The sequence below is a fragment of the Eutrigla gurnardus genome (genome assembly GCF_963514095.1).
Source record: "Eutrigla gurnardus genome assembly, chromosome: 8".
Lineage (NCBI taxonomy): Eukaryota > Metazoa > Chordata > Actinopteri > Perciformes > Triglidae > Eutrigla > Eutrigla gurnardus.
Genome location: NC_139922.1, coordinates 17,674,375 through 17,693,806, shown reverse-complemented (window position 1 = coordinate 17,693,806; position 19,432 = coordinate 17,674,375). Strand labels below are relative to the sequence as shown.

At 42.0% G+C, this 19,432-nt stretch overlaps 2 protein-coding genes across 3 annotated transcripts; both read left to right on the top strand.

Annotated features, from left to right (window-relative positions):
• Positions 1 to 423: 423 nt before the first annotated feature.
• Positions 424 to 8,258, top strand: amt (aminomethyltransferase). Its single transcript, XM_084015542.1, has 9 exons — positions 424 to 628; positions 1,904 to 2,071; positions 2,199 to 2,279; positions 3,472 to 3,603; positions 3,681 to 3,759; positions 3,853 to 3,998; positions 4,951 to 5,131; positions 5,848 to 6,003; positions 6,574 to 8,258. Exons 1-9 carry the CDS (start codon positions 506 to 508, stop codon positions 6,747 to 6,749), a joined length of 1,242 nt encoding a protein of 413 aa, XP_083871668.1. The 5' UTR covers positions 424 to 505; the 3' UTR covers positions 6,750 to 8,258.
• A 683-nt stretch (positions 8,259 to 8,941) lies between these two features.
• Positions 8,942 to 19,109, top strand: ifrd2 (interferon-related developmental regulator 2). 2 transcript variants are annotated; one of them, XM_084014652.1, is made up of 13 exons: positions 8,942 to 9,479; positions 10,566 to 10,616; positions 12,918 to 13,031; positions 13,233 to 13,317; positions 13,431 to 13,555; positions 13,637 to 13,794; positions 15,450 to 15,503; positions 15,741 to 15,919; positions 16,095 to 16,203; positions 16,336 to 16,470; positions 16,580 to 16,708; positions 17,248 to 17,340; positions 17,568 to 19,109. In XM_084014652.1, exons 1-13 carry the CDS (start codon positions 9,437 to 9,439, stop codon positions 17,646 to 17,648), a joined length of 1,356 nt encoding a protein of 451 aa, XP_083870778.1. In that variant the 5' UTR covers positions 8,942 to 9,436; the 3' UTR covers positions 17,649 to 19,109. The 2 variants fall into 2 exon arrangements, with proteins under 2 accessions (XP_083870778.1, XP_083870779.1); XM_084014653.1 differs by lacking the exon at positions 10,566 to 10,616.
• The last annotated feature ends 323 nt before the right edge of the window (positions 19,110 to 19,432 follow it).

Genomic DNA, 19,432 nt, shown 5'->3' with positions numbered 1-19,432 from the left:
ACTTTGTAATGATGTATGTATACAATGCTAAGCCATTGAAATAATAATGGCTTACAGATTCATATATTTATAGAACATTTTCAAATTCTATATTGCCATTTCTACGTAACATTTAACAAATAGGAAGATTTATATTTGCTTATTATAGGGTGTGATGTTATGTATTTTTGGACATTTTATTTTTTTAAGAAAAAAAAGGTTTGAGATCAAATCATTCCGGGGACCCCTTGCAGTAAGTCAGCGGACCCGCTAGGGGTCGCGGACACCCTGTTGAAGCTCTGCATTAAACTACTAAGTGTAACAGGTCAAACAGATTCATAAACTACATATCCCACAAGTCTTTGCGGTTTCCTCCAATTACTACCGCTTCATGGGTTTTTTTTTTTTTTGCGAGAAGAGGAGCAAATTCCAGAGCGGAGTCCGAAGAGTTTAGAACCACGGCGGAAGTGTAACCCGTCAGGCGCGCGCGTGTGTGTGAGACGCTCAGAGGGACTCCGGAGACAGGATGTGGGCTCGGTTGCTGCTTGGCGTCGAGGGTTCGGGGCTCGCGCTGCGGGCTTCCAGGGACGGTTTGCTGCGGGTCGCTGGAGCTGGATGTGCGGGGAGGAGGCAGGCTTCCAGCGCGGATGTAAGTGGAGGGTGAAAGTGTCGCTGCTGCACGGGCAACTTCTGTCGCTGCAACTTAACTCGAAACGTGCTCGTGCATTTGTTTGGTTAAAGCAGCTCTGACGACTCCGATGAAATAAACTTGTGTTCTCTGGGAAGGTGTGTCATTCTGATCCCAGCCTTACTGTAGGGCAGGCTGTCTATTATTTACTGTCACATTGTCCTCACTAGTAGGTGTAATATGAATTAACATAATGTTTCTGTCTGATTTATATTTCTTGCATCACATTTGAAATTTAGCTTGTAAAAAGTTTTTTTTAAATGCAGTAGCTGTATGTGGAACCGATGTCGTGGCATTTTGAATTTCAAAGCCCATAATAATAATAATCAATGTCTGTTTTAGTATGACTGCATATTACAGTACTGACGTCAGAGTGTCACAGCGGTAGTTAGTTCATGCAGACATAACGTACATCTGTCCCAGCAGACTGTCGTCCTGCCTCTGTCTGCTTCACTTCACTGAGCTGCATAACAAGATTTTATTGAATTAAAACCACGAGTGACTGATTCTACAGTATACTGTCACTGGACTGCACATGATCACTGGCATCAGACTAAAAAATATATCATTTCTGCTGTTAAACATAAAGTTATTTCAAAGCAATCAGCCAATTGAAGGTCATTTGTCAGCTAAGATTTATCTTTAAATGTGTTGCACAAAGCAAAAGGGGTAAAAGGACTAAAGTCCTACTCCTAACCATGTGACCACTGTAATCTACAGTTCATTAGGTGTGTATGTGTGTGTATTACAACCACCTTCGTTCAAATTAATAGCTGACTTTGGGCTTGAACAGCTTCGTAAAGCAAAATTGAGTGTTATCTAACATGTCGACACAGTCAGCCCCATAATGCATTTCTGCTGCTGCGCTGATAAGCCCCCCCTCACTGTCAGGTTCAAAGGTCAGAAGTCGGGGCAGAAAGAACAGAACACGGCAGCGTGGTGGTCGTTCTACCATTTGATTGTGGATATGCATCTTCTTTGGAATGGAAATGTTACAGTCGTTAGATTGATATTATCTTGAAAAATACCATATTATAATTACATACCAAAATAATTGATTCCTTGTAGAACTACTTAAAAGTGTATAAGATGTCAACAATGTATAGATATTTAAAAAAAAAACTATTAGCATTTAAGATGCATCATTTCATCCATTTAGTATTTTAACAAATATATCAATGTTCCCTTGTGTTTCTATTTTTCTGTTCACTCAGTCCAGTGTTTTATCTTTCCCAGGCTGCCTTGAAGAAGACCCGGCTGTTTGACTTCCACAGGGAGCAGGGGGGAAAGATGGTGGAGTTTGCAGGGTGGAGCATGCCTGTGCAGTACAAAGACAGTCACATTGCCTCGCACATGCACACCAGGGAGCACTGCTCCATCTTCGATGTCAGCCACATGCTGCAGGTCAGACGAGCGTGAACAGACCATCACAGGAAAATACACCACTTAGATTTGTTTTGATCCTTGAGGCAAAGCACCAGAAAAAAGGGCCATTGCTGTGTTAAATATCCCTTTGCTTTTTTCCTGTCAGACCAAAGTCCATGGAAAGGACAGGGTGAAGTTCATGGAGTCTCTGGTTGTTGCAGATATTGCAGAACTCGGGGACAACCAGGTGAGCTGAAGGACTGTTTCATGTTGAACCTGCAATAACTGATTTTAGCCCACTTACATAGAAACATTATCATCCTTTAAGTTGAACGTGTTAGTTAACAGCTGGATATTTAAACATCGAGCAGAAGCTTTTATCATTAATTTGGAGTGTTTGGCAGCTTTTTGGCAAAAAGTCATTTTAGCTCTTTTAGCACTTTTTTGGTCTCCACCAACTCCTGAGGGAGATAACTACCTATTAATCTAAATGCTAAATGCTCCACCATGTTCACCAGCTAGTCACTAAGCACTTGCAGTTTGGAGCTGAACAAATAGTGTACATTTGGGTGAAACAAAACGTTAAAGACCTGAAGACCAAAACAACTAGAAATATTACCAATATTGTTGGGGAGAACTCTTCAGCTTCAATATTTCTGAATAATTAGGGCCCTCTTTTCCATGTCAATGAAACGCACTGGATTCAGTAATCATAGATTTACTGTGTTTTCAAAAATAATACAACAAACCAAGGATAAGCACACTACATTCAGAGTTAATAACCACTTTACGTCTACATTTATAGACTCCAATACCTCCTCTTTTGTCAAGTCCCCTTAACTTATTTCTGACATCACTTTTAATCTACTGTGGATTTTATTAAATTACTCTGAAAGACTTTATTTAATTTTTATCTCTTACCACTGTGGGACGTAAAATAATGGATGGCGGGGAGAGATGTACTCAGCTGTGATATCAGTAATTGCCCCTGCCGACTGGGGTTGGTTAACAGTAGTGAGTGTGGAGTCAGTAGTCTGAAACAATAAAATGTGTTTTGAAAAAGTGTCACCGCAAGCATGAGAGGTCTTTATCTCGCAGAAAGTGAGATAAGGCATCAAATCCTATTGGTGGAGATAATGAGCTGAAAGACTTCTGGCACATTGGTTGATTATAGCTGCTTCAAAGGAAAACGTGTGATAAGAACATACATCTGCGTCTGTGCTAATAGAAAACACCAACGGTTTGTGACGTCTCATCGATCTACGTCCACATTTCAAGACAACGCATGTCAAAGCGTGTCTCTTAAGTTTATTTAAAATAGAAATTCCCAGAAATAATGGGCCTTATGATAGGTCAACTAAGACACGTTTATTGTGAACAGAGCCTTGTATAGGTAACATGTCCACCCACTCACCTGTTTCCCCACCCCCCCACCCCAGGGCACATTGTCCCTCTTCACCACTGAGAAAGGAGGAATTATTGATGACCTCATTGTGACAAAGACGGACCTGGGCTACCTCTACGTCGTCTCCAACGCCGGCTGTGCCGACAAGGACTCCGCTCACATGCAGGTAAATGCAGACAGACAGGTCAGTGTGGTAGACCGATGCAGAGGAGTGTCTGACGTGTGTGTCTGTGTGCATTGCAGGCCAGACTGGCAGAGTGCAAAGCTGCAGGACTGGACGTGGATCTGGAGTTCCTTGATGAAGCGCTGATTGCTCTGCAAGGTAAAATATTAGATATTCCTTCCTTCCTCTGCATAGGACTCCTCAGGCCATGGTTTATGTAGATAGTTCATCACTTGCGTTGTGTGTTGTCAGGTCCATCCATGTCTCAGGTGCTCCAGGAAGGGCTGAAAGAGGACCTCAGTAAGCTGACCTTCATGACCTCCACCTTGGCCACTGTGTTTGGTGTCCCTGGCTGCAGGGTCACCCGCTGTGGATACACTGGAGAAGACGGGGTCGAGGTCAGCATCTCTCTCTCTCTCTCTCTCTCTCTTTGCTTCCCTCCTACACTTTACTAGCTTTTGACAGTGACCTTGAGCAAATATAAAAGTTAACTAGAAAGGCCCACTCAGTAGAATGGAGTCTCTGCCAGGTGTGTCTGGGCAACGAGCATTGCTCTAATGTTTGATTGAATCAATAAAAACCACAGTGGTCTACCTGGGCGTGAACATCTTGACAGGAACAATTCCTAATCTGGAATGGAAACAAGATTCCAAATAGGACCTCAGGTTGACACCGGAGGAAAAGCCCATCCAATCATTTTTGAGATATTTAATTTTGGACCATACCGGTGGACATGGTTACCTACAAAGCCCAGCCCCTGGATAATAAAACAGTAATAAATGGTTTGTAGCCTTTTCATTCCTCCTGTGCAATTGTTCCCGTAAGAGGAATATCTAATAGTATCTAATAGTTGACAACACACATGCCCCAGCATGTGATGTGTAACATCATCAAAGACCTCAAGTCACTGTACTGTGTTCATCTTCCATTTTGTATGTGATAATTCACTTAGTTAAAACTCTTCACATATTTGGTCTGATTCCAGATTCTAATGGTTTGATACATGGTTCACTCTCTCTCTGTCTCTGCTGGACCACTGTCGATATCAGGATGGATGTGGGTGGCTCTCTATGTCTAACAGATGGAATGTGGGAGTTTGCTTCTCTTTAACTCACTCTTTCTTTCACATAAACCCATCTTTGCTTCAGACTCACTTGAGTCACTCTGTTTTTATTCCATGAACGCTTCGAGGTCTGTCAGTTACTTTAGTGAAGCAGATGAACAGGTTTCCCCGCCCACAGCGGATTTGCATTATTTCAATATTGTTGTATCAAATTGCCGTTTCCAGTTAATAATTTCCATTGGATGGAGACCAAGCTCTACAATGTGTCTGCGTCTCTTACGTTCCAGATCTCAGTCCCTCAGTCCAGGGTGGTGGAGCTGACGGAGAAGCTGCTGGCTAACAGTGAGGTGAAGCTGGCCGGCCTCGGCTCCAGGGACAGCCTGCGACTGGAGGCGGGGCTTTGTCTCTATGGCAACGACATAGATGAGACCACCACGCCTGTGGAGGGCACCCTAGTCTGGACCATAGGTACGGTTTTAGAAGGGTGTGGTGGAACCATTCATTTTAAAAACATGTCAATAATTTCCTCTGATTTCACATCCATGTCTGTATGTAGATGGAGCCAGCAGCTGATTAGCTTAGCTTAGCATCTAGCCTGGAAACAAGGGGAAACGGCTAGCCCCGCTCTGTCTGTCTTCCAGCACCACAGAGCTCGCTAACATGCTATAAAAACCACAATCCACTGTTTTACAGGGGGCTATGTTTGGTCTTGGACCAGTTGCCAGGCAACCAGTGGAGATCAGCCAAGAAATAGTCTGGCGCATATCTCGATGTAAAATGGTGAATTGTCGTTTTTACTCTTTTGTAAGAATAGAAAAGCTGTCATGTATTAAATCAGACATGTTCAAGTTCGATTGGCAGCGTGTAACGGGAGAGGCATCCTAGTGGTGAACCTACACAGAATTGTCACCCAAAGCTGGACATCCTCTTGGCTTAACAGAGCTTCAGCTTAGCGAGTTTCATCTCATTGTTTAGCCGTCCGGACTGCACAGGTTCGCTTACATATCACATTTTGAGCCGCAGTAGGCTGTTGTTTTCAGTAAAGAGTGTCTAAAAACCCACTGAGCACTACCTGCTGGACACCAAACGGCCGACAGACACAGATAGCTACTAGGTGGTGCACATACAGTTTGTTTGTCTGTTCTGTGTATTAACTCCTGTCCAATTCGTCTTCTCGCACGCAGGAAAGCGTCGGCGCAAGACCAAGGATTTCCCTGGCGCTGACATCATCGTACCTCAGATCAAAGCCAAGACAGCCAGGAAGAGAGTCGGCCTGGTGTCCACCGGCCCCCCCGTCAGACAACACACACCCATACTCAGCCTTGATGGAAAGGTCATAGGTCAGAAATTACACGCGGAGGAAGAGAGAGACGGGAGAGAGCTGTGGTATCTCTGTATTTCAGTTAAGAGTAGTGCAACACCAGTGGAAGGAAATGACTGGAGTAAACGTAAAAAAAACCCATTAAAGCCACAATGTGCAGGATTTCTTACATGCATGATTCTACCACTGGAGGTCACCAAAGTCTGACTTTTCTTTTAACATCATACAAATTCTGTCATGTTTTCATGTTATTTTGGATGCATAAGCCTTATTGGGATATATGATATATAAAAAAGATCCTTGTGATTCCAAGTATATTGCTGGTCGTTGCATTTAGTGGCTAAAGAGAGTAAATGAATGTAATGTTTAAGCAGCAAAAGACTGAGTAGATTAAAGTAGATAAATGATCGATGTGCTACTCAGGAAGTAAAACTGAACCACAGAGTGAAACCAACTTGAAATTTCTACCAAATGTTTGTGTTCTGGCTCGCTATCTTTTTTTTTTTTTTTTTTTTCATGAAGATGTTGCCAGAAAGGATGTCATAAAGAGATTTCCAAAATATGACCTTTTCTCTCCTGTTTGATTTAGGTGAGGTGACCAGTGGCTGCCCCTCTCCCTGCCTGAAAAAGAACATTGCCATGGGTTACGTGGATTCAGCATTCGCTAAAAACGGAACAGCCATCCAGGTCGAGGTCAGGAAAAAAGCAGTGCCCGCCACCGTCAGCAAGATGCCCTTCGTCCCCACCAACTACTATTCTGGATAGGAGGGACACACACACACACATATATACACACACACACACACACACACACAGTCACCCACGTTTACATATATACATACATACACAGTACATACAGTCACACTGGACCATTCCTGCAATCTGTCCCAGTGTAAGACTCAACGTCTTCATTGGTGATTCCTCTGAGAGAAAATAATCCCAAAATGATCAACTTTTATACCATTAAGTATGTGTGCTGGTCTGATGTGATCAGACATAATAGTTTGTGTTTGAGACACTTAAGCAGAGACACAATGTACGGTTTCACAGCATAAACTGACAGGTGGTTTGAGGACAACGGGACCACATAAGGAATACAAAGACTTCATGCAGGAGATTTCAAACAGCAGGATGTCACTCTGCAAACACCGTGTATGGATGCATGCATGGTTGACTGTGAATGTGGTTCTAGATGCTCTGTCAACACGGTACATGGACCAAGTTCTTCTTTTTCTATTTCAAAAGTGGACAGCAGGTTAAACTGATTCAACTTGCTGCATTTTCAGTAAGAACAGAGAGTGAGGCTTCGTTTAACACAATGATTTCATTAACTTTTTGTTGTAGAATATAGGTTTTGACATTGTTTACCTTGTTGCCACTGCAGTCAAACAAAGATTTTTCCAAATGATTCTTTTGATGTTAAATCGCTACAGGTCTTCATTTTTTCAAGGCCTTTCAAATACCACCGAGCGTTGGTGGTAAACAGCTTGAGCAAAGGTCAAACGGCTAATATTCCTTTAAACACAACATTTGTATCTTAAATGTGCTACTTAACAAAAAATGTGGCAGTTTAGTTTTTGTGTTAATTAGCAGGTTTTTCCTCCTGGACTGTTTTCTTTTGTTTGGAGTTCTAGTTTGTTCCATTGATGTGGTCAAAATCCTGATCTCCACGTCGGATATAACCTGACCAGACTGTTTATAATATGATGAACCTGAAAGAGAAATTTACACTACATTTGTCTAGCTACTAATGAAATGTAATTTTCTTGTCTTTGAACTTTCTGTGGAGCTCTGAATGTATTATCTTGCTGAAAAGAATAAGATTCTTAATATAGAAATAATACTACTGATTTATAGGTTATGTTTTCTGTCATCATCATCTGAAGCTGCACTTTTTGCCTTACTGTTGATTTTAATATTTAACTGAATTTTCATGTAGACATTTTGAATAACATTGTTTATTTGAATAGAAAATGTTCCTTTTAATTTTCCAAGATCTGCTGTCATTTTCTATTACAAGGGACACTTACAGTATATGAAAATAAGATTGCATCAGAGATATGGAACAGGATCCTCTCAGTGTCGTGACACAGGTGAGACCTGCAGTGAGGTTGCACTATGGGGAAGATGTTCTCAGATGACAAGAAAATGCTGATTTTAGTCAAAGATTTACAGAATTCAAAATAAGAAACTGATGTAATGTAAAATCATATACACAACAAAACCCTGTAACCCCCCCCCCGAATAATACAGTGTGTTTAACTGTCAAAATAAATCAAATGACCATATATTATTGTTAATAAATGTGAAAACCTTGGGACATTGGGATTAACAAGTACCTTCTGAGTTAAATTAGTATCTGTAAAGTTAAGGCATTTATTTATACTTTATGAAACAACCCCATTTATTGACAATAATTTCACATTAAAATATATTTTTATTTAAGAACTAATAAATAATGTATGAAATGCAATAAATACATAAACTTTTTATGTAATAAAATGCATTTTACTGCAAATTGACATTATTAATTCAGCCACAGTACAGGCTGGAGATATTATATATCTTGTCTGGCCTTGGAATGCCTCAGGGTTCCCCAGGAAGAGCTGAAAACCTGGGGAGAGGGATCTGGAATACCCCTCTAAAACCTGGAAAATAGATGGATGTTATTCCAATAAAAATAACTACTGTACATATGCAATAACTTGGAATTGCTGTTAAAAGACATTGGTTTCTGGTTTCTGATTGGAGTGATATATAATATATATATATGGTAACATTGCATTCAAAAACCGAGTCACGACAAACGTGATGCCAGGATAATTGGAAAATCCTGGTTTAATTCGCTAATTTGGTTTTATCATCATCATATCTGGGTTTGGTTTTTACACACCGGAAACGGGGGATGCTAATGCTATCAGAACAAACCTGGCAACCCCGGCTGCCGGTTTGTTCAGTAGTTATTGAGAGGAAGATGGTGGACTTGGCAACAGCAGCGTGCTCGAAACCCCGTCCCAACAACTTTGGAAATTACTTACTATCTCAACCTGGCATTAGATATAGATTACCAGGGGACAATCATAGATAATACATTGAGAAAAACCGTTGAAGAAAGTGACTTTTTTCCGCCACCGGACCACTCTTTACTCCAGGACTGAAGAAGGCGGAGAGTTGCTGAACGTGCTGGCTGCTGCTCGTTAACGACGCTAACCAACATTAGCCAAAGTGTTCACAAACAAGTGTGAAAGACGGTGTGATTTTGTGAGCCTTTACTCACCCAGCTGTCAAGATAACCCACGGACACCACCCAGCCCCCCTGCTGCCGCCACCTTCATACCAACGGTCAACGTTTGGGTGTAGCGGACTTGACAGTCGGACAGAGAGCGAGCTAACTTTAGCTAGCTAACGTCGGCTAGCTTTGTTGTGAACTGTGGATCAAAGCGTTACTCAAAATGCCGCGGAGTAAAAAGGGGAAACGTGGCTCCAGCAAGCCGGGTAAGTATAGCAGTAGCGTCCACCATCCAGCTTCTGGCAAGACACCAGCAGGACCGCAATGACTGAATATGGCAATTACGGTTCTAGTTTTTAATACACGCTTTAAATCTGGACCGCCACACCTTTTCAGCGTTGATTGCATACATTTGCCATGTGGCATCAATGATATATAACACTGAGACGGCTTAACTTTAGCTGCTTCACTTGTAAACGGGTTTCCAACCTGCCATGTCCAGCCATGTGGCTGATGGTGCTGCACGTTGGCAAAGCAGTCTACATTTGTTAGTGAGATTTCTGTTGAAGCCCTTCACTTCAGTGAGTTTATATACGGGCAAGCCGTTGAATATATGAAGAAATTGAGATTAATTGGACGATTAACTAACTTCTGCTGGCTTTCAGGACCCCTCATGTGCTAAATCTAAAGTTGTAGGGGTAAGGTTAATCGCACGTTATTTTTAGCAGCCATGCCCACGTGAATTAGGTAACTTGGAGGAACTGTTGAATGGGGTTATTTCAGTGCCTTAATAAATATATATCTATATATATACACAAACACGCTTTTACTTAATTTACGTGCCTGTTTGGGAGTCACGTTGGCACGTTTTAATCGTTGTACAGTAGTGGTGCGGACCACACATGTGCCTATAGGGGCGTTACAGCTATGTATGTATAGAGAGAACAGCCCCCTCACGTTGTATGGAGTGACGTAGGCCGGGACGCACACACGTGCCAGCACCCAAATACATGCACGCACGTGCACATTTTTGAGGGATGCATAGTTCTGATAATTGTGCTAAATATTGAAAAAATATAATGAAATTGACTAAGAGGAGCATTATTTGCATGCAACGTGTCAATTTCATGATAACTATGATTAGTGCAGTATTATTAATTGTGCATCAGTATATTGTAATGCACGGTTCCATGAATGGGGAAGTTGGAACTCACTTCTGATGTTTTCTTCTCCATCTTGGTCACTCCTGCATTTTACCCATCTTCCCATTAATTCATGGATCCATCCACCATTTTTCCTCCACACTCCCTTTTATCCAACCATTCATCCCTCCGTCCATACGCCATGTCCAGGCTCTCTTCGTCAAGAGGTGCTGCAGATGTCGGCTAAAGCCTCACTCAAAGGTAACTTCTCCGACGCTTGACCCCTGACCCCGGCTTCGTCCAACTCGAGGCTTGCCCAGAAGCTCTTGGACCTCAGCGCAGTGCATGCAATAAACCCACCAGCCTATCACGCTAAACTCACCTTGTTAATTTCCAGCTTCACTGAAAAGTGGTTGGACGTATAATTGTGTCGTCATTACTCTTTTTGGCTTTTCCATCCTGCATTGCCTTACAGCTCCCATGCAAATTTGACAGAATCTAATGTTACATTTGTGAAGTTGCAGTGAGGAAGGGGCTTGTAGAGGGAACACAGATTAATTTAGTTTCCCGGCTTGGACTACAAGGCCATGGCCAGGGGACTCAAACAAGCTCCCACAGTCACCCCTTTGGCTTGGACTTCTGATCTGTCTGCCAGCAGGTCCTCTTCCTCAGGGACTGGCTGACTGCTGGAGCTGTTTGAGTGATTGCTATGTAAGCAGAAAGTAGCAAAGTGGAGATGACACGTGTGAGTCGTGGCAGGCAGCACACACTTGCCATAAATGAGCTCTTTCCTGTGTGGGAAGGTGTGTAGCTGTGTTTGTGGGAATGACCTGTTCAGTAGCTGCTGGTTCAAGGATGATGACTGGGAATTTAGTGACTGATATAGGCTTGCATGGGTGTTATCTCAGCTGTGAACGAGAGGAGCCGCAGGCTGTTGTTCCAAAGAAATCAGAATATTACATAATAGCAGTGTTGTCACGGCTGCATTCTGGTTTATCTCCTCACTCTGATTTTTTTTTTTTATGTGGGGTTATCCAGTTCAGAAGTATAAGCACTTACACACCCAGTTTTACAACTGACTGACTATACTGACAAGAGTGAAAAGGTAGCTATTAATAGGGGCGCAGCATGGCATTTTGGCTGTGAGCAATTATTCAGCTAATATCAAGTCGGCTCATTTGTGAACTATTTCACAAGCAGCAGCATATATCTGTGGTAGGCATTGAGCGTGTACCTTAAGAAGAGTGGGATAACTATATTGATACTATTGCAGGTAATCTACTAATGTTCTCATTGAGAAAGTGACTCGCAACCAAAGCTTCCATGGGGCATTGCTGTAACACTAATAGTGACCTCAAATGTCCTGAATGACCTCCACACACACACACACACACTGACCATTCTGGATCATACACACTGAATGAATGAATAAGTGAATGGCCACCCTAGTCTCCAGTAATCCCACCAACAGTAGAAAGTCCTGAGCCAGCAGGAACCTGAGGGTTAGCTTAGCTTAGCTTGCCTGGCTCTTACCCCCTGTTGTGTTCAGGCTCTCTGTCACAAACAGATTCACTCCTTGTGCATCCACACAGGGAGAGCTGTGTTGAAACAGTCACACACCAATTAACACCTGCTACCAATAAAAACACAAGTGACGGCTAAGATTTACTTGGTGTAAAATCCTTCCGTCATCTGCAATTTCCTGTCATTATCTCCTGATTTGTAATCTTGATATCATCGGCTTCTGTGTTGGTGAGATTGATAATAGTTAAATTCTTCATTGTGTAGGAATGCAAGTCGTCAGAGTTGGCTTGAAGCTCTGTTGAGGTTTTGCCATTCATCACTGTGTCCGTCTATAAGAAGAACTCTACTGGTGTACAGTTACTGACAAAGATAGCTGAGCTCAGAAAGCCTACAGTCAGCTTCCCTAAACCTGCTGTTAGTCACTGCTGGCCTCCAGCCAACTTCTTGTTAATTTTGTCCTATTAGTTTTTTTATTTAACTTCCACAGTTAACTGTTATGTTGATGCTCTTTATATGAGTCATGTCTTTCTGATAAACATAGTTTTCTGTCCAGACTTTGTAAAATGCAAGTGCATTATTTAAAACACCCCAAATTCCCACAGAATTGAAGCAACATCTCTTATTTGCCAAACATGGACCATTGCCAGTTTTTCCAAAGATATTATTTATTACAGGGCTCTTCTATATGAAGGCATTCTAGGGCAAGGTGTTTCTGCTGTTTTATCCACTCCCTTGTATTTCAACTTGAGGAAAAGCCAGTACAGGACTAGGTAACATTTGAGTTTCACCCAGTCAGAAAACAGCATTCATACGTGTTTAACTCCTTCAGGGATCCACATTTGCTCCTTTGACATAATCCAAAAATCCGACTTTATGTGTTAACTGAGACTACAAGTATACGTTTTCAAATAATGTTTCCCATTCTTCCTCGTGAATTTAACATAGCCACTGTTCTCTCCTTTCCAACATCTGTCTTATTATCCCTCCCCTCTACTTCATTATTTCCTCATCTCACCATTTCTTTTTTTCTTCCTCTAGGTAAAAATGGGGTGAAGGGAGAGTCAGGTGCCAGCGATGATGAGCTGACGTCTGATGTCCTCAGCCACTGCAGCAGTGCAAGTGAAAGCACTTCTGTGCTGGAAGAAGGCACAGGTTTGTACATAAAAGCAGATGCACACCAAGCCAAGTTGCTGCTAACGTAACACCAAAGGAAACATTTTATAGTACATTTTGATTCCTATTAACATCTTTTTTTTCTGTTGCGACAGTAAAATACATGAATTCCCCCTGAACTGAAGAGTTAAAGTTGCATACACTTAAACAAAATCCTGTGTGTTGACTGTCCAAACAAAGGTGGGGAACAGGTAGATGAGCTGAATGCCCAGGAGCAAACGGAAGACAAACTCAAGCAATGTATAGACAACCTGATGGATAAGAGGTGAGGTTATGTTTTTAGTTTTTTTTTTGTATTTTCCCATTCACTATGAGTAATAAATTAGGTAATGTTAGGACTCCACAGGAAGACACTCTCTCACTCTGTGTCTCTCTCAGCTCTAAGACGCGTCTAGCAGGTCTCGAGTCATTGCGACTGGCCTTCTCCTCCAAAGTACTGTACGAATTCCTCACAGAGAGACGCCTCACCATCAGCGACTGCCTGGAAAGGAGCCTTAAAAAGGGTAAGACGAAACAGACCTGCCAGCACAGAAAACGTTTCATCCTCTGTTTCCCAACAAATAAAAACGTTGTTTTCCCTCCAGGCAGCGTGGAGGAGCAGGCAGCGGCGGCCACCGTCTTCACCCTGCTCTGTATTCAGCTGGGGGGTGGAGACGAGGCAGAGGAGGGCTTCAAGATGCTTCGCCCCATCCTCACCTCAACTCTGATCGACAACACCGCCAGCATAGCAGCCCGCCAGTCTGTGAGTAATCACATCAACCTTCTCTGATATTGTCCAAAACTTTGGATCTGGACTTCATTTAGAGCAATTTCTGTAAATACAGAATGTATGTACAATTGTCTAGTAGGGCTGTGTTCAAAAAATCGATCCGCGATCCGATATCGATTCACGCTCAAAAAGCACGATATCGATCCAAAAATGTCTGGATCGATCTTTTCCAGGTGACTAAAGGCACTATTTTCTTTGACGCGCAAGGCGCACTATAAAAAGCGAGTGCCGGCTAAACGAAACCGAAACTTAAGCTAGCGAGATGGCTGAAGCGGCACCACTAAAATCACCTTCTGGAATGAAGGCTCCGCTGACTCCGCTCCCGTGAAGCGGCGAAGTGTTTCCTCTGCGTCGGTCAAGTGCGCCGTCATTCATGCGGCGGCGGTGTTGACGCGCGGAGCCGGACTGAGCGGCTGCGCTCTGCCAGTCCGGGTCTAGGGACCGTCCACCAAAACTTGAGTTCAAGCGAAGAGAAAGTACCCTCTCTCTCTCTCTCTCTCTCTCTCTCTCTCTCTCTCTCTCTCTCTCTCTCTCTCTTCCCCCCCCCCCCCCCCCCCCTCTCTCTCTCTCTCTCTCTCTCTCTCTCTCTCTCTCTCTCTCAACCTGTATGGCATTTCACAAGTCTCTGGTTGTCAAAGACTGGGTACAGGGGTTCTTGTAGTTTTCTAATATAGAGGGCCACTTAATTTTAATTTATTTATATTTTATTTGGTCATTGTTGTTTAGTTCTGGTCATTGTTTTAATTCTGCCATGGATATGTTACTTAAATTTCAAATAATACTTGGATTTTTGTCTAAAATAAATACTTGATTCTTGACTCTTCTCTCTCTGTGTCCCTCTTACACGTACACAGATACAATCACAAACACATGGAGCTGTTTTGTCTATGGGACAGTATTTATTTGCATTATGTCTGTAAATAGATCGATATCGAATCGAATCGGATCGAATCGTGGATCGAATCGGATCGTGACCTTATGAATCGGAATCGGATCGATCGAGGAAATTCGGATCGATTCCCAGCCCTATTGTCTAGTGAGCCATTCATTTAGAAAATCAGTTTTTAAGGTGGACTGTCCACTTGAGGAGAATTCCCCAGCCTGTCATGGTTATAGCTTTGGTGTTTTACTTGTCACACAATGACCTTATAAACTGCTATTTTCTGCCCACTGTGTCAATTTTGGAAAAAAACAAGAGGGCACAAAAACACTAGACAATGTTTAAGGGACTCTTGAGGACCCCCCGACCCCCCCAGGGTGACATTAACAGCAGCCGTTTTGGACCCACAGGGCTGGGGGCTGGGGGCTGGAGCAGAAAATACAAGCCATTAGGACTGGGTGGTATGCACAATATATACAGTAATTTCCCCTGATTTTTCTCAACAAAGTCCAGCTTTTGTGACGACCTGTATTCCACTTTTAAATTTTCTAACCAGGACACAGTAACGCTTTAAGGATGACTAGTTTATTAAAAAAATACATTGCATTAGGATCATGTTGGCAACTAATGCAATGATCAATCATGCTTTGATCTAGCAGACTTTGCATCAGGGGAGTCCCCTCTCCACTGTGTCTTTGTTTAATTAAATGTCTGGTTATTTGAACGTTATTGCGTCTGTCTCCATCAGTGTGCCAGAGCTTTGGGGATGTGCTGTTATGTCTCGACCACTGAAGAAGGAGAGGTGAGAACAATTTGCCCTCAAAGGCTGAATCCATCATGACACTCGCAACTAAAGACTTCTAAAAATGTCCTCAGATAAAGTCTTGTCAAATGTGGGTCCAAGACTGGGGTCTGGGATATGAAATCATAATATGGCATTATTACAGCTTAACAATAGTTGAACATGCTGTTTCACATAAACTGTTGTGATGACTCTTTTTCTTTTTTTTCCCTCATCATCACCACTGAACACCCCCAGGACTTGATCAAGTCATTGGCCCTTCTGGAGAGCGTGTTCATGTCTTCCTACCCCAACAGAGAGGGAACGCTGCCCACCCCCAAACCTGGCAGTCCAGGCCTCCACAGCGCCGCCCTGGAGGCTTGGTCGCTGCTGGTCACCCTTTGTCCTGCATCTAAACTGACCGTGCTGCTTGACCTGTGAGTGAAACAAACTCAAAATTAAAATGAATGAGTCAGTGCAGAGTAAAGAGTGTATTAATGACTCGGTTAAGTTAAGTTTCATGGCTGTGACATTTTGATAAATCATGATGCCAAAGTAAAAAGTCGTCAATGGTTACTAACCGTGTAACCAACAGTGATTCTCTCCCCGTAGTCACCTCCCCAAACTGCAGGCATGTCTGCAGAGCAGTGACGTCAACTACAGGATAACAGTGGGAGAGACCATCGCTCTGCTCGTGGAGCTGGGTCGAGATATAGACGAGGTGAGACACACAGAGACAATTGAGTACCGCTGGGAGCAGCGACACACAGTTGAAACAAATCTGTTTATACTTCTTTTAACTTGTTTATACTTCTTTTAACATCTCCCTACTACTATTATGTCGTGTGTGTAGGGATTTGAGGTGGAGAACGGTGAAAGTCTGTGTGAATGTCTGAAGAGTTTGGCCACAGACTGCAACAAGTACCGAGCCAAGAACGACCGGCGGAAACAACGCTCAGTCTTCAGAGAGGTGCTTCACTATATAGAGGTATGTTCTATAGATGCAACGATGTCATTCCTGAACTGTTGTTTGTTTTTCTTAAGTTGTGCACGTTCCCTGGTTTTGATTTTTAGATTTTCCCTTTCTTCCCCTACAGAATGAGGACTTCACTGACGAGAAGATCAGATTTGGAGTGGAGAGCGTTTACATCGACAGCTGGATGAGGAGAAGAATCTACGATGCTTTCAAAGAGATCCTGGAGTCCGGAGTCAGACACCATTTACAGGTGAGGAAACGCACTGAAGCCGTGGTGTTTTCTCACAGGAATCATGACATGCTTGTGCCCCCGCTCGTGCTGCATATGGCTTTGATGCTGCAAGTGTATACTAGATCACATCGTTTCATACACACTAATTTTCTGTCAATTAAGTTGTGACTTTTCTCACATCTGGCATGAAGGCCACTAAACAAACACCTGGAGTTGAGTAAGAACACAGCTGTTTACCTATTTGAGAGCCACTTTCGGCTGCAGGCTGTGAGCGTGATTGCATCATTATTAGATTTGTATAAATAATTTAAGCAATGATGCACAGGCATCCAGCTTTTGAGCTAAATGGTGCTTACGTACTGTATTAACCAATAATGGCACATTGGAAAAGAGAGGCTGATTTAGGCTCTTGGTAGGCAAGATGAGTTGTTTTTATCTGTTGAATGTTTCGCTTTGACGTAAACACAAAACAGCAAAATCAGGAGTTTCATAGTTGGAACAATCCAATGTTCCCAAACTCATGTTGTTCATTTTTGTGTGTTTTTGTTTCGGTGCAGTTCAACCCACTGCTCAGAGACATCTTCGGCCTTGGCGCTCCCATCATCCTGGACGCTACGGTCAAAGGCAACAAGATCTCTCGATTTGAGAAGGTAACAACATCATCTCTGTCCTTGAATCTCAGCCTGCACACTGGGAACATCCGACTTCGGATTGCGTACATTTTTCAGTATTTTTCTCTGCATCTTGCATTCATGTTGCATTCGTGTTCAGCCACAAGTGCCACAAATTTAAAATGCCACCTGGTATGATTACAGTTTGAGAAGAAAAATGATTGTTCCTCTCATCTTTTTTTTTTTTTTTTTTTTTTTTTAAACAGCATCTTTTCAACTCAGCTGCCTTCAAGGCCAGGACTAAGCAGAGGAACAAATTCAGGGACAAGCGGGCCGACGTCATGTGAGATCAGGACGGGGACAGAATGAAAGGATGAGTATGTGAGGAGCTCCTTCCGCTATATTAAGATGGATTCAAAATAATGCCTTGAACACCTCAGCTGTCAGAGACAAAGACTCAACAAACTCTTAACAGAGCTTTTCACTTGTGCTCTTTACCTGCCGTATACTCGATTCAAGATGGCCATCATTTATTCTTAGCTCCCACCGCCACCAGAAAAGGCAATTTAACTGTTCCTCTATGCAGTCATAGGCCTTCTTTTAACCCATTTTTGACGTGGGATTGAAACAACTTGATTACACAAGAGAGTAAAATAAATGTAGCTCCAGATACCAGAAGGTCTTTTTTTAAATTAATTTTATCAATACAAATACACACCAAGCGAAGTACTAAGTTTCATTGTAAGACTCAAACTTTTTGAAGCTTTATGGTACATTGAGATCTGTGGGACGCGGTCACTGAAACCCTCTTTGGTGCTGATGGGGATTGTTTCTGACACTCGGCTGGAACTGCTGCCTGGTGGCTTTTTTTTGTTTTTTTTAATCCTAATTATTGATTTCAGTTTCCATATAAAGCTGCTTTTCCTGGACATGAACCGTCCTGGTTAAAGGGTTGACGTTGAATGTTTGAGCATCAACTTCTGTAACGAAAAGCCAAAAAGAGCCATGTTAATATTCTTGAAATACTCTCTACTCTGGGCTAAATATTCCTCATTATTCCTTCAGTCGTCCTGTCTTTTCTGCTGCTTCAACTGCCAAACCAGAAACAATGCAACCTAAAAGAAAATGTGTGTGGTGTTTTGTGTGAGTGTTTTAATTGAATTTTATTTAAAATCATCAAATAAAATGCATAAAAAAAACAAATAAACAAAAGATGCATAATTAAAAACAAATTAAAGAGATAATATTGTCATCTTTTTTATGAATATGTTTTGATAGGAAAAATACATTTTAACCATTTCTGGTGAATAATTGTATTTTACCTTCTAATTTATTATAACAGTACTGTGTGATTTCTTTTTTTTAAGAAATTTAAAAAATGCTAAGAACTGTTTACAATAATGGGATATCAATGACGAGAAGAAATAGTTTTTTTTTTTCATGTATATTTTAATGCGGGTTGGTGGGTCATACAATCTATCCATGTGCATGTATTGCAGATAGACTGTACATAAGGATTTATGGTAACGTGTACTTGAATCATTGGATGAATTTGAATGATTTTCCTCTGGGCGGTGAATGAATACAGGCCACTAGCCAGAGCTGCTGATCAGACGTTTGATGCTGTTTGTCATGGTGGTCAGCTGTTGTGGTTGAAGCCTCTCATCAGCTTTCACAGTGTTTATGATTGAACCAGATTCGACCCAGTGAAGTGCAGACCTCCCATGTCACAGCTCCACCAAACTGTCTCATCAGCTGTTCTGGCGTTACATCATGATGGATCAAATGAAATAAAGACTATTTAAGCATGCTCCTTGTGTCTTTTAATAAGGTCGAGGAAATAATGTCATGTGTCTGATTGAATTGGTAATCAAGATTGAAAGTAATGTTATTTTACAACTATGATAAAAGTTGATTAAATACTTCAAGGCTGTTATAAAATTTACTATAAATTTACATTGATAAAATGAGGTCATGTTGTTTACACAGGCAGACAGGGTAACATTTTAGAACTTAATTTAAATATTCAGTTTTAAAAGGTTTCTATCGAGTTAAACATGAACACGCAGAAGACAAAACATACTTGTCAAAATGAGCATGAGCAAAGTACATAAACATGCCGAATTGCTAG

Excerpts from the sequence above, each read along its gene's own strand:
- ifrd2 (XM_084014652.1), top strand. The coding sequence starts at position 9,437 with ATGCCGCGGAGTAAAAAGGGGAAACGTGGCTCCAGCAAGCCGG. Across the intron at positions 13,318-13,430 it reads GACAACCTGATGGATAAGAG|CTCTAAGACGCGTCTAGCAG; the intron begins GTGAGGTTATGT and ends TGTCTCTCTCAG. Across the intron at positions 16,204-16,335 it reads TGGGTCGAGATATAGACGAG|GGATTTGAGGTGGAGAACGG; the intron begins GTGAGACACACA and ends TCGTGTGTGTAG.
- amt (XM_084015542.1), top strand. The coding sequence starts at position 506 with ATGTGGGCTCGGTTGCTGCTTGGCGTCGAGGGTTCGGGGCTCGCGCTG. Across the intron at positions 2,072-2,198 it reads ATGTCAGCCACATGCTGCAG|ACCAAAGTCCATGGAAAGGA; the intron begins GTCAGACGAGCG and ends TTTTCCTGTCAG. Across the intron at positions 2,280-3,471 it reads CAGAACTCGGGGACAACCAG|GGCACATTGTCCCTCTTCAC; the intron begins GTGAGCTGAAGG and ends CCCCCACCCCAG.